Source organism: Megalobrama amblycephala, linkage group LG15 (assembly GCF_018812025.1).
Source record: "Megalobrama amblycephala isolate DHTTF-2021 linkage group LG15, ASM1881202v1, whole genome shotgun sequence".
NCBI classification, from domain to species: domain Eukaryota; kingdom Metazoa; phylum Chordata; class Actinopteri; order Cypriniformes; family Xenocyprididae; genus Megalobrama; species Megalobrama amblycephala.
The window spans coordinates 32,656,601-32,672,121 of NC_063058.1; the positions used below are offsets into that span (position 1 = coordinate 32,656,601).

The window sequence follows — 15,521 nt, forward strand, 5'->3', positions numbered from 1 at the left end:
GAGCAAATAAACAAATTACAAGCAATAACAATCAAAAACAATAGATAGGAAGGTCTAACTGCAGAATTCCGGTAAAGAAATGTAATAAAGTAATCAAATGTAAAATAACACTGCATAGTCTTCACTGTATAGATTAAATACAGATTAATCCTTATTGAAGTGTTTTATTTAAGAGCAGTGAGTGATTGAGTCTTTTTGTTGTTTGATTAACGTTAATGACACAGACAGACAGCAGCAGGTTTATTAGGCTGCTGTCACTTTAAGAGTGAATGCACTGATCCAATATACTTTCTCATCTGTTTACGCTCATTTAAGGCATAACCGACTAATTATTCTAATTGTTGAGCCCTGGATCTGAATTAGGTTCAGGTCACGTGTCTCCAAAATCAAAATGTGCCTCGGCCCCCAGCTGAGGAAAATCACATCCGTTAAACGAGTGTCACACATTAACTTGAACTGCATTTCCACCTCAACCGTGAGCAAGACGCCGATGGAAATAACAGATGCCTCGTGCTCAGAGAGCAAAGTAACGTCTAGCCACAACAGAATGACCACAGAGGTGGGTGTGCTCGATGACTTCAATGTTACCAGGGAAAAAACCCAAGAACGCCTGCCAAGACAAGCTGCTGCACCTCTGAGACGCGCTTTGCGGTTGAAAACATTGGATATTTCTCTCCTGCGATAAGAACACAAACACACAGCACTGACATTTGAGAGCAAGAGGGAAATAACAAATGCAACTTAAAAAAGCTTTTATTTGGAAGTGCATGGTATTAAAATTCTATTAGATTAGTTTAAAACTCTATTTTATAAACCGTAAACACTAAAATCTATCATTTTAAATGCTACAAGCTTTTATTTTACTATAGTGTATGATATTAAAATTGTAGCCAAACTGATATTTCTTAGTTTAAAATGGTTAGAAATTCTTTAATATTTTGTCTGGATTACATATTTATAACAAAATTGTCTAAAAAGAAATAAAACAGTAAACGCTAAAATACAAAGTTTAAGTTTAAAAGTGCACAATATTAAAGTTGTAGTCATTACAATAATGCTAATAAACAAATACTATAATATTGTATTTATTCAAAAATATATTATTTAATTATATAACAAAATAAATACTAATAAGTCTAAAAAATAAAAACACAAAAAAAAAAAAATTATAAAAAATATTTTAAAAAATAAGTTTTAAATGCTACAAGGTGAATTTAACATCACAGCATTATAATGTAAAGTATATGAGAATGGATATTCATTTTTAGATTTGGTAATGATTTAATTTAGCAGTTATCAAATTAGTGTTAGATGATGGTAAAATTAGTCCAGTTAAAATAGATATAGCAAATACATATTATCTGATATATATTATCACATATATCATCTGATATGGATAAATTACATACAAAACAAATCTGCAATATCGCCTGATAACCAATACGGTTCCGATATATCGCTACTTTTATTACTTTTTTAGTACATCAAAGTCAAATGCTGCAAAAGGGTACAAAGAAAAAGAATTAGCTATCAAGAATTTCACTGCAACATTAAACAGGCAAAAAGTAAGGAAAAACCATGATGCTTTAAACCAATCATCAATCAACACCTTTCAGCACGTCGACACAGTTTAACAAACGTCACATAATGTTTAGATGTACTTCACTCTAAGAGGCCTTACAGGTTAGCGTCGCTAATCCGAGCTATGTAAACAACAGACAGCGTCGCGTTCAGGGCTGGAGGGAAAAAAACGCAAAGAAAGAGGTGTTAAGAGACTTTAAACATCCTCTTGTCAGCCTCACATCCTGAATGAAAGAATCGTTGCAGAAAAACCTGCATTCCACTGGACGAGAAAACAAAGTCTGCTCGCCAATCAACGGCTGAAAAACAAACGGAGAAAGAGAGCCGCGGCTTCCAGCGCTCAAACCAAAACACTTTGGCACTGCCAGACAAAACACGGCGGTCATGCGATGTTGTTTCGCGGGGGCCTGTTTTCTTTAAACGCACAATGCGAAGGTGTCAGATTCAGGAACCCGTGGTTCCAAGTCGAATTCAAAGAGGATAACGGATTAAAAAGGCCAAATAACTGGCGTAATGAGACACTGCAGGTAATGTCACTACAGTTCCCGAGCTGATTTTCCCAACAATAATTCTTCTGTTCCAGCACTTAACCAGGCTTGCGTAGACTGAATCCGGTAATATCTCTAAGGTCATAAAACAAATGGGGCTCTAACTGCCCGGGCCTATAATTAGAGAGCAGGGGTGACTAAAAATCTGATTCATGGAAACCAAAAACTGCCTGTAATTTGAGTTCGACTGGCCTCTGGAACCTGCTCAGCTGACCACATTTGAGGCACTAAATTGGTATGTACAGAGATGTCAACCATTGGTCTGACCGCTGGGGGCAGCGGGAACGAAAGCGCCTTCATGCTACCATGTCACGCGCATGTGCCCAAGACGAGCATCTCGCAAACATCATCAGGAGACTTTAAGGGATATTTTTGTTCCTACTATGGAAGTCAATGGCTTCCGTCAACTATCTGGTTACCAAGATTATTCAAAATATCTTAGAAACTCATACAGCATGAGGGTGAGTAAATGATGACAGAATTTTCATTTTTGGGTGAACTAACCCTTTAAACTGTCAATAAGAACAAGCATTAAACTAGCGGATCTGGATGCTGATTGGTCAATATTGTACATTATCCACAGATACGTATCCTGAGCCACAGATTCTGATTAAGATTTCAACTCTTTAAAGCCTATCCCGTATCATATTTGGTATGCAAATTTACTCTAAATGATCAAACCTTTGCTGTAAAACCTGTTGTACATACTCTACTACATGCTTTCTGTCGTCCGATTGATAGTTTATACTTTTTTTAGCAAGTAAAAAGTCTTTTGGTGTAATTCTACAAAAGTACACCTTCGGCTCATGGTTCATGTGTCTTTTTGCTGTGAAATCTTTACTGATTTTTGTAAATCAAACATAAGAACACTCACTCACTTAAGTTCACTGGACTTAAAAACTTAAGAGTCTCAACTATGATCATCAGGCTTTTGAGGAAAGTTTATTTGTTCATCTCTCAATCATTGTATTGCATTGCATTGCATTATATGTTTTAAAACTAGAGAGCTTTGATCACAAAACTAAGCATTTAAACATGATCTTAAGATGTATTATTGGCAGATATTGATGCATTGTGTGCAAGTTAGGGGTGTAACGATACGCTCAGGTCACGATACGGTACGTATCTCGATACAGAGTTCACGATACGATACGTATCACGATATTTTGAACAAAATGAAACTGAAATTCAAACAAGATTTATTAAAAAAACATGAACAAATTTCAATAATTTTCCTTGTTGTACATACAAGATCACATTTCAATAAAATAAATAAATATAAAATTTTAATAAAAACCTTCTGTATTCAAATTAACAGTTGAATAGGGCTGTCTGTCACTGAAAAAAATGTTAAATTTAACATGAACTTAGAATTATGAATAGGGGCCGTTCACATATCGCGTCTAAAAACGCGTGGAAGGCGCGGCCGCACCGCTTCTCCTTCTTTCCAAAGCGCTTGCGCTCCTGTGGCGTCGGTCGTTGCTATGCAACCATGAACTGAGCTCTCCAAGAGGATCAGGATGTTTCTGCAAAGGATAAATGATTTCTAGCCCTTGCATTAGTTTTACTACGAGATATATTGATGGAGATAAGATATAAAAACCACCATGATCAGCTATGATCAGCTGTTCGGCTGAGCTTTTGATGTTTTGTTACGGAAAGGCCATAGCTGATCGGTTGATTCTTGTCACACGACCTGCGGTGCGCTTGCGGCATTCTGAGAAGTTGAGAATTGCATGCGCGTCGCGACCGCGTTGATCCCATTATGAGCGCGCCTGCCGCCCGGCTACATTTGAAAATAATAACTGACTTGCACGCGGAAAAGACGCAATATGTGAACGGCCCCTAACTTAAAGCAAAGCATCGCAAGCGTCTTTTGCTTTTCTGTGAGCACAGCTGTTGCTGTGCACTGCGGTGAAAGAAAGCCACGACTTTTCTCACGCGACCATGCAAGAGACTGACATGAGAAACGTTTAAACCTGCTTGCAAGATTCAATGTGTGCCCGAAACACTTACTGAACTGAGAGCTGATTGAGACACACCATCTACGATAAATCGTTACACCCCTAATACTTATAGTAATTTAAAAATGTGGTAGCATTGAATCTGGACAGGAAGGATAACTCTGGGAGTTGGAAGGGGTGTGTCGCGATTCTGCCTTCTCACATCGCGATACAGGTTCGTGGACCTGCGTATCGCGATTTCAGTTTCATATCGCATATCGTTACAGCCCTAGTGCAAGTAGTCTGATACATTGATATAAAGATCTCAGTGATTTACATTACAAGCCTCATAATTTCATCTTTCTTTTTGTCCATTTAAATATCAGCATCTGCTCCAAATTGCATATTTTGACTCAGTTTGCATCTGAATAAAATGAAGCAGTTTTGTCCTTCATATTTTCACTGTATCAGACTATATGAGCCATAAAAGCCTGATGCATCAAATATGATACTCGAAAAACACATGCATTTAGATTTTTAAAAAATATTTCGTCTAAAGGTTCAATAAACGGTTCCATTTCAAAAAAACTGGATTTTATTTCAGGCTTTACAGATTTAAAGGCTCAAATACACAAAGAGAAACCTTGAGGGAAAACAAAAACGTGAGAAAAGGAAACATGTGTGAACCAACAGAGCATCTTCAGACGACGAAAGCAACAAAAAAGCCTTGAACCACAAGGAAAAAAAAAAAAAAAAAAGAGTGTGCAAAAGAGCAAACAGAGGAAAAAAAACAACAAAGACAGCCACCGCATTAACAGTGTCATCTAGTACAGACATCCCCCTCCTTCATAACCCACATTCACAAGACATTCAAAATAGACATGTGTCTCATTAAAGCCAGAGAGCATCTTAAGATGTCAACATGCCTGCCCTTCTGATAGTGCCACATTCATTTTGTTCTCCAGTTGTTTACCATCGAGGAACCCAAGCAAACTAACATACTAGTCATTCTTAAAGGGATTGTTAACCTCAAAATGAGAAATCTGTCATCTTTTACTCACCCTCATGTTGTTACAAACCCGTATAGCCTAACTGCATATCACAAAAGATGATATTTTGAAGAATGTTTCAGCTGTTTCATACAATAAAAGTCAATGGGACCAAAACAAAACACTGCACTGACTTTCATTGTATGGACAAAAACAAAACATGATATATATATAGCTTCTTTTGTGTTTCAGCCATAAATTAAGCCATTCAGGTTTGGTACAACATGAGGCTGAGTGAAATTTTTTTCTTATACTACAGGGCTGTTGAATGCTTGAATCTGATTGGTTGACGAACATTCTAAGGTGTGCGATTATTTTCAAACACATGGCTAAAAGTAGTTCCAGGCAGGTCTTGACCGCATTACAGTTCCATATCACTTCAAGTTATTTCAAAAGGTCGTTAGAACAGACAACAGCAAAAGAAACAAAACCCACAACGACACTGACCAAGCACATTAAAATAGGATATATACAGGATAAAAACGACAAGTTTTTTTGCCACCAAATTACGTTTTATTATGTACGAAAAGCACATACTCTCTCCCTCTCAAACAGAGTACGGAAACACACTCACATGGAAACGTGTTGTCAGCACTGCTCTGACGATTTTATCAGTAAAATAGTTTAGCAACTTAAAAGCTACATGGCATTTCACACTAGCGAGGTAATAACTGCGCTGTTCTTGAAGCAGATAAACTTGCAGTTTCGCTATTAGTAGAGACGCTGCTGCCGAACACTGTTGAGAGATGCACAGACTTAGGTAATTCACAAACGCTTCATCGCTCTCTCTCTCTCATACCTGCATTATTATGTTATCAATGGCTCAGCCTCCGTTACTAGCTCTAAAATGCCGTTTTGGAATTTACGTAATGCAGCAGGATTCAGAGTTCACTGATCACGTGACGAGAGTAAGTGACGAGTTGACTGACAAGGCCATGGCGGAGGATTTGTTGCACAACAGAGCGTAAACGTCTGACAAATGTCTGATCTTGTAGAATGCACGCTCAGCACTGTTGCTCCCTATTCACAGAGTATGCGCAAATGCGAAATCGAAAGTAAAATGCGATCATGCAAATCCCTGATGCATGCAAATATATCCCAATATGAAAGCTATCTTAGTGTGTAGAGTTGTCAAAAGTACTGACTTCGGTACCAATCGGTACTGAAATTTTAAAAATGTGTCGCTTTGAGTGCTGTTGAGCAGATTCGTAAACACCACTGATTGGCCATTGGGTTGACGCGCTCATCGGATATGTCTGTGATTGGCTACAATGATCAACGCACGGCAGCGCTTGAAAGCACACAGAAGTGTTTGAATTTGAAAGCAGGCGTCCATTAGCGGACTGGTTATCGACAGACGCCTGCTTTTAAACACTCCCGTGTGTATCTCTGTAAGCGCTTGGTGAAAAGCGTCATTGATGACTATAACAGCGTTGATCATTCAAGCCAATCACAGACATATCAGATGAGACGTGAAAACAATGGCCAATCAGAGGTGTTTACGAATCTGCTCAACAATGCTCAAAGCATCACATTTTTACATTTCACAACTCAATTAGGGTGGGATCGTGTAGTTGTAACAATCACTTAGCTCTGCATTATGCCTGAAGAAATATTAGGTCTCTATTTGCACTTTGTTGCACTTATTGTTTGCACTTAGGACTAAGAGAAAACTATTATTCATTTTTATTTATACTGTTTTTATTTCTATAAATCAATTTGTGGAAAGGAGTTCAGTAAGCAGGTCAAAAGTTGTAGAAGCTCATAAATCATGTACAGTTCTGAGGTCTGAAGAGACTCATATGAAATCATACAGGAGAGAAGCCAGTCAGTTGAGTCCATGGCAAAACCTTTTACAGTAATTCAGTATTGTTGTCTTTTACTGCATATGATAATTCATACTCAGAATGTAGAACTGAAATGACATTCATTACAAGATGATTAGCATTTCAAATGCATATACAGAATATTTGCGTGTCAGAGTATTTTTTTTAAAAATAGAGTAAAACTTGTTTCATTCTCTTGAACTCAACCTTGTGTCCCGTTCCATCTCGTGAGCCGTCACCTCACACCCCTATTTATAAGATATTTAAAGACTTGTTTAAATGAAACAGGGGTGTAGTTTGTGGGGGGGATGGGGGGGGAGGTAACCCCCCCCCAATATTCAAAGCCATCAGTTACAACCCCCCCAATACAACCATACCAACGTTCAACCCCCCAAAGTTGAAACCAAATCTATGCCCTTGAAATGAAATAAATGCTTATTTGCCGAATGCTTAAACTGTTACTTTCTTTAACATTTCTATCTGATAATTTGCAAGACAGAACTGTTCAACAGAGACTGTGAACGAATAAAAGTCATGAACACCGTCAAAATAAAAGCCCATTTCTGACACATCAGCCAAGCAGAAAACTTTTGTGATGGCAATAATAATAAACCCAAATATTGACCGATATATATCGGTCGAACACTAGAAAAAAAAAAACCCTAAATAAACACAATAGCAAACTTCACAAAAGAACTAGCTAGTCTTTCCTGATCTATTCCTACTTGGCTCACTTTAAATGTACAGATATCAAACGAACAAATACCCGATGTGAAAAGGAGAAATTTTCTGCCTGACATCTCCTGGTAACAGCATCCCTGTGGATTTCTTGTTATCTTCCTGTCAGGGTGAAGAGCAGCACTAGCCACTCCGTGCGGTTCGCTCTCTTTATCGTGACAGAAGCCTGGCTTTTGACTCGTTATGAGAGCGTGGGGTTTGACAACGAGACAAACTGACAGGTGAGCGGGACGCACTGAGCAGGAAGAGGCCGTCTGAGCGATTTAGCCATGTTTACCACAGAAACCTCGTTACCACACCTCAGCTACAGCAGGCAGAAACACACTGTTAGCTCTGCAGACAGACAGGCGTTATGCACAGTTAATTCGGTTCAATTGGCCACACGAGCAGAGCGCGGCGTAGGCAGAATATCAATTTTGGAAAGCTTGACGTTCCGCATCGATGAAAACAAGAAGGGAAAAGGTTCAACCACAAACAATGACACCATCTAAGAGGCATCGGCGGCGAAGCAAACACTACGATTGGCTCCTAACAGACGGAGCTCGTTGCCAATCAGATGCAGCGGTTGATTGAGTGGGCGGAAGGCCAAACGGAGCCCCGTGGGAAATGGGATCATCGCAGGGAGTTTCCCTTCATCCGACGGCCCTTAGCAACAGCCTCTCAGTGAGAAATCACCTGTTGCTAAGAGGATGGAGAGATGCACGTCCTAGCAACAACAGAAGGAACGACTCCCTCTTTCCTGGTGGAAGAGCGAGAACAGAAAGATACCTACGTGCCACACACACAACAAAGCAATTATGAGCGCTTAGAAAAAGAAAAAAAACAAACAGTCTGAAAGCTCACAGCGCTTGATAAAACCACACCGTCAAATGCGATCTGCAGGAAACAAATAACCCAATATACATCATTTTCACACAACAGATATGAAAGTAAGCAACACGCATCTATTTACCTGTAAGATGCCTCTATCCGGCTCAGCGTTGTGAGATGAACGCGTGTTCATGCATAGCTGTGAATGTGAAAGCGTGTGTGTGTGTGTGCATCTGCTGAGCAACCGAAAGAGAGAGCCTTGGAAAGGAAGCAAGGAGTGGTAACCTCAACAACACCTGTGAGCAGTTGCTAGCAACCAATAGTGTGTGTTTTCAGTATGTCAGCAGACGCTCAGGGCTAAATATGGAGACCTGACGATGGTGAGAAAAAACAAAACAGACTGTAACACATCACTGTTACAAGACCACCTTACAAACACTACAAAAACAAGCAGAAATATATTAAACACTTGGTATTATTATTATTATTTATTAATGTTGCCGATTGTTTTTCAAATATATTATATAGCAAAATAATGTACTGTTAATATTAGCAGTAAAATATAAAAAAGATTTTACCATTTTAATAAGAAGCACTTGACTAGAGTGCTGCTCTTTTTCACCAAAGTGCAGATAAAGATTAAGGACTTTTCACAGTAAAACTGTACCTCCAGGCTGTTGAGTTGAAAGTCATGTTTTACAACAACATCTGGGCTGTTAAAACAAGCAAATCAAAGCAAAGCAGACCCACGCCTACACGTTTGCACCGTCACCACAAAAACATGGCTAGTTGCTGTTCTAAACCCACCATTTTAACTGATCCATCCAACCAACAAATGGCTCAATGGTCAAGAGTGAGTTAAGGCATTGAGACATGGACTAGTTCCTAAATCTGACCTACTGAAGGGAAAACACTCTGATAGAAACTACAACAGAGCAGAAGTGAAAACCCATGAGACGATTAGCTTTAATCCTCATGGCAACTCATAATTTCTTCTAGAGTGTTCACAATCGTTCTCTTGTTTGTTAGTAGTCTTCTCAACTCTATTGCAGCAGCAGTCACTGATGCTCCAATTCTCAGTGAAACTGAACGACTTTCTGTAGGGCTGCCTTCGACTAAAGATTTTTACAATAGTCGACTAATCGCACGTTTATGTTAATTTAATTACTTAAATATACTAGGGGGCTCAAGCGCACGCATAAAGCTTGCAACAAAGCACTGGCAAAAGTAATGATTATGAATGTGGCGGAAAAAATAGCAAGTTTATATAAAAGTTTATTATTATAAAATAACATTTTAATTGTTTATTAATAAACTAGTGTTTTCTGAGTCAATGTTGGCTGCAAAGATGAAGTTGACAACGCTGACTCATCATCTCCGCAGTAACGCACCTATTGAGAAATGTGATCAATTACGTAATCAGAGAGTATTTGTTTTTAGATTAAAACTGGTTTGTTTAAAAGTAGACTTTTCAAGCTTTCCATTTCTAACGTCTGTGAGGAAGTAGCCTGAGTTTTGGTTCTTTTATGTGATGCGCTGCTGTTCAGGGAGACCGAGACGGCAGAAAGCGCATTCTGTTTGTTTTCTTTATTTTACAAAAGCACAACATTTTCTACACAAAGTGTACAAAAATAAAAGTAGACTCCTTACAGTTTGGAATTATGTATTAATTACTCTTATATATATGACAAAAAAAATAAGTTGAAAAAATGCAAGTGATGCAAGTATACCTTAGCTGCCTTGCACAATTCGCACAAACACTTGGATATATAATAGCGCACATTTATCGAGGTTAACGTTAGAGCAAGCGGCCATGTTAAAGTTGCTACTACTTACATGTTGCAAATGATAAGCCATATTTGAGGTCAATGGATGCTCAGCGAACGTTTGGATTTCCTGCCCGACATACTGTACTTACCACAAGGATCCGCCGTTAATGGTCTATCCCTCACAGATTATGTGACTTTGCCACTTCCTGTGGAGTTTTTTTTTTCTTTCTGCAACTAACCGACTAATAAAATCTTGGTCTACTAAGCCTTTCTAGTCAACTAACATTTAGTCAATTATTGGGGGCAGTCCTACGCCAAATAATAGCGCACATTTATCTAGGTTGTTAGAGCGAGCGGACTTGTAAAGGCGCAACTACTTGCATGTTTCAAGTGATAAGCCATGTTTGTTGATGAATGATAGGCGAATGTTTGGATTTCCCTGCCGTTAACGATCTGTCCATCGCAGACTGCGTGATTTCACCACTTCCTGTGGAGGTTTTGTTTTCTGCGACTAACCGACTATTACCAATTTTGGTCGACTAAGCCTCCTCTCGTCGACTACTAGGGGGCAGCCCTAACTTTCCATTATTCAAAGCACTGTATGTACAATGTATTATTAAAACAGAACAACGTGAAATACAGCACAGGGCAGACAACACAGCATTTAGGCTGTTTCTCTGCTTTTGCCCCAGTTTCTCTAAGATGGATGAGCGCCAGTTCACCTCTGGGGTGCTCTCACTTTTCAGCCCATGCGTGAAAACAGACAATCCGAGAGGAGAAAACAAGTGGAAGAGAGCGTGTGGGGGAAGGGGAGTGTTGAAGATGTGTTTGTGTGGCCTGGAAGAAAAAAAAAAACAGCCTAGTACCGCTCTGAGTAATCTGACCTCAACGCAAGCAAGAGCCGAGAGGAAAATCTCCCCTACAGACAGCATAACAATCAAGATAGTGTTTCCTGCGTGGGAAAAAGAAAAAAAGAAGAGTCCTTGAAGCATACAAGTATTCAGGGCAAAACAACCTGCATTAAGCCAGATGGTAGAAGATCAGTCTGCCCAGAAAGAGCAAGAGACCTCAGATTGCCTGATAACCACACAAGCTTTAACGGATGGCTTAGCATCTATTGATTCCATAAGGAAGTACACGCTAAGCTGTCTGGAACAAAATGAGATTCAAAGTGAAGGCTAACAAACAACTCTAAGTAAATGCACATTAGACAGTGAGACTACGCACTTCATCTCAACCCACTTCGTCCAATCGGCCGCGATCGTTACAGAAACTAGCTCATGATATGCTCAGCTTCAGCAAGACCTGGTGGAGCTTGCTTTCCAGAAAAAGAAGTTTGAATTCATTTTATCGTATAAAATAAAAGGGATGGGTTTACTGGCTGGAAATGGAATTGACCACAAACCGTTAACTACTACGCAAGGTAGCGCACAGATGGGAACTTCAACTAGGGGACAGCAATCCAGTGAGGTTGCAAACTTAAAACCCGCAAAGTCTCATTTCTTCATTTCACAAGATTGCTTGGGCAGATTATAAATGTCTAAAAATAACAGCAGTTGAACAGTCTCTTCGGTTAAACCCCTCTATGTTGGAAACTCATTATGCATTAGAACATGGTGTTTGGCTAAAGATTAGGCCAGGAAAATTAGCTTCACCTAAACTTAGCATGTTGCCTTAAAGACTAGAAAGCAAAATTGATTTGTGCCTTAATGGGATTATGGTTTGATGGTTTCATGTAAGTTTTACATGAGGGCAGCTAGAATGCACTAAACATATAGCTGGATTGTTTTTGCATTAAAATATGTACATAGCAGTAAAGAATCTAAGGTGCTACATAAAGCCCAACTAGCAATGAAATTCTCTGTAATATTCCTGTATGGAGGTCACGATCTGGACCTCAGACAATTTCCACCACTGAGACCGAGCTCTAGCTTTTTAAAGTTTGTTCTGCACCATTTAAGCTGTAGGCGTAAGTGGAATGAGTCAGCAAAAAAGAAAAACACTTCAAGTTCAAATCTCTCACGATCCCCCACGACACATTAGTCACAACAATCCAATTCACTTCCAGATTTTAAGAAGTTACGCATTAAAACTGCTGAAGAAAAAAATTGTAGGCCGCAAAACTGAATATGGTTCCAAAGTTCAATCTGCACTATGGAAACTACTGGACCACCCCCAGGTTTCTCTCCCAACCAAGTCCTGCCCACATGACCTCAGGTCATTCCATATAAGCAGAGCTGATTACAATAATAACCAACATTCAAGGTCAGTCACTGGTGCACTAGCAGTAGGGGATGGAATGAGGGCAGGGTGGGTCAAGAGAGAGCCGATGGAGATAAGAAGCCCTGAGGGACTGAGGAGAAGAAACAGCTCTTGGAATTTGGCAATGTGGACTGAACAGGGAACTGGTGTTAGCTTTAGAACGTTCCAGAGGAGATTAACTTGTCTAAATGTTGGATAACATCCCAGCACATGCCAACAATCACAAACAGATTTTGGATTTAATCTTATTTGTAATCCTATTCGTCAATGACCAATGATCTGTAATGAACATTTTAATTCTAAACGAGCCAGTGTGAATAGCCAGACCGATATTTTGTATCTCAGGCTAGACATTGCGGACATACTTCCTCAAACCTCATATGCTGCCTACATAGGTAGCCATCTTCAAAGGGTGCATGGTAACTGATCTGGAACACTCTAAATAGGCATAAAGTCAATGATACATAAAGTGCTCATCTTGTAAACTGCATGAAAAACTTGACTAACAACTGATTCCAAGAGTGTTTGATGTTAGCATTTTGCCAAGCTTACTGGGGGATACTTGGTACAAGGCTGTACAAATAACATGGGGTGCCAGTACAAAAAAAAAAAAAATCCTTTCAAGATCCATTTCTGCTAAACAGTACTATATAGTATACTGTATGCTTTTATTTTGGCTGTGCACATGCTTTTTGTCATCAGCGATAAACAGGCACTAAATAACATTCATTCCAGCTGTTGCCGGATATCTGCTAATCAGGAGAACTGAAAATGCACAAGGTTAACAGCAGCAACCTGCATCCAAAGCCTAAAGGCATCCGACTGAACAAACAACCCTGAATGTTCAACGGCTTGAATGTTGGCACACAATGAGTTTATCCATGAAGAGGACAGGGGATGATAGCAGATTATGATTAAGCTAACTCTGCTATGTTGTGAAATGCAGACAAACAATGGTGGAATCAGGAAATCCATGCACAATGCTATAAAAGGAAACATAAGAAATTAGCCAAACTGCAAACAACATTAAAATAAGAGACAGAGATTTAGGGGGTCATGTATACAGATAACCTATAAGCATAAAGCAAACTGTGAAATTGCATGCTCTGTCTATGCTGAGGTTCAGAGTCAAGAATGAAAATGATTTATAGTTACAAAATTAAGTACCAGTACTTGGAGTAAAATTTGGCTGGAAGGCAAAGGGGAAAAAAAAGTGGCCGAACAAGAGAGGCTAAAGTGGGAGGACATTTCAGGCAAGGAGGAGTTGACCCTTGGACTGTGATACTATTTCCGCCCAACCGCAAATCTCAGCTGCCAGACCTTACATAACACACAAACTCGCTTCAACCTGTCTTTAAACAACCACATGCTTACCTCTCAAATCGGCTTGAGAACCACAGACTTCAAAAAAAACAATCTCCCTCCTTTTCTCTCCTCTCACATTCTCGATTTACTTCACCTCCCACCTTTTCCTCCCTCTCTTTTCCTCCTTTTTTCCCACCTACTCAAACAGCCCTCTCTCTAAAGGAACCCTGAGTAACTGACACCGCTCTTGAATTTTGAGAGCTGTGGCACAAGGACACCGCTTGTTCGCCCAACAGCAGGAGGAGTGAAGGGGTAGAGAGGGGGAAAAAAGCTCCCTGGGTGCTTTTGACTTGGCAGGGCTTGGAGAAGCTCTTCAGGCAGAGTTTATCTGCTGGGCTCTGGCAGTCAGCCGACACTGCTGGTGTGCTGTGGGCTGCAGGGGGGTTGAATACTGCATCCTCAGTCAGCGACGGACCTGTCACTTACAGTGAGCTATCTGCAGGGATTTAGAGAGAGAGAAGAAGAAAAATGGAGAGAGAAAGAGAGGAGGAGAGAGAGCAACAACTATTTATAGCCTCTCAAAGGCTTCCTGTTACTGTTCAGCAAAGCAGGAAGGAGGGGCAAACTCCCAGAGAGGAAGAGTGAGGCATAGAAGGGTAATGAGAAATAGAAAGAGACTTATCCCTCTGCTTTCATCCGCACAGGAAAACATGACTACCCATCACCAGTCAGCGAATAACACCAAAGACCATAAGCCAGTTGCAACAAGCTCCTCAAGTGTAAGTGATAATACACTTACAAATATCACTATGGGTCTTCTTTAACTAAAGCAGTTTATTGTAGGCAACCACAGGCCTTGCATGGATGGATGGAATGAAACAGAAACATCATCATCTTAGTTGATAGTTAGTTTTTCAATATATCACAATTTTTATCTTACTACAGGCCTAATATATCAACCAAATTTCACACAAACAACAATCCAATTACCCATTTTCAACAAAGCTACTTCAGGAATATGAACACTATTCTACCTCAGACTTTAATGCAGATCCAAATTCAGAGAGACAACAATAATTACACATTTGCCTCTGAAGCCCTGCTCAGAACAGAACCTATGCTGTGAATCTGAAACTCACTAACACTTTGCATGCACTCAAATGTTTGCATACAGAGGAGTGAAGTGAGGTCTAAATACTTTTAGCAGGCAAGGACAAACCCTGAGCAAATTGTGTTCAGAAGAACAAAGAGAGAGAAAGTAAGAGGGAGATTAAGGACCGTAGGTCCCCTGTAAAGTTGGCGACAAGCCAAGATGCTTACAATCATCATTACGCAAATCCTAGCTGCCCATCAAGTCCAAGAATGCTTTCTCCTTTATGAGTGACAGGTAAGAAGAGGCATGAAGAGACACAGAGTGAGGCAATGGCTGATTAAAGATGAGCGCTTGTGTGTGGTTTCACCAATCCATGAGCATCCTTCAACAAAGGGCTCTTTGGTAGATTCTGTCCACAACACCCTTGGGTAGACCGTGCCCGCAATGCTCTTGGGTATCCACAACATGGACTCTAAAATGAGAAAATCTCTTTCACACTCTCGCTCTGCCTTTCTCAGAGAGAAGCCTCCATTTGATGACCTCGTTAGTTCAAGCACTTAATCCGCTAATGCCCAGATAAAACTAAATGAGAGAGGA

At 39.8% G+C, this 15,521-nt stretch overlaps 1 protein-coding gene across 4 annotated transcripts in view; it reads right to left on the bottom strand.

Annotated features, from left to right (window-relative positions):
* Positions 1–15,521, bottom strand: part of znf609a (zinc finger protein 609a) — a 91,798-nt gene that overhangs the window by 26,258 nt on the left and 50,019 nt on the right. Inside the window, exon 1 of one of the 4 annotated variants that reach the window (XM_048158078.1) lies at positions 8,638–11,013. The exons of the other annotated variants lie outside the window; for them this stretch is intronic. Coding sequence (XP_048014035.1) covers positions 8,638–8,688 — 51 coding nt within the window. The 5' untranslated portion in view covers positions 8,689–11,013. Of the gene's footprint in view, positions 1–8,637; positions 11,014–15,521 lie in introns of those variants that run through there. 4 annotated transcript variants of the gene reach the window in all.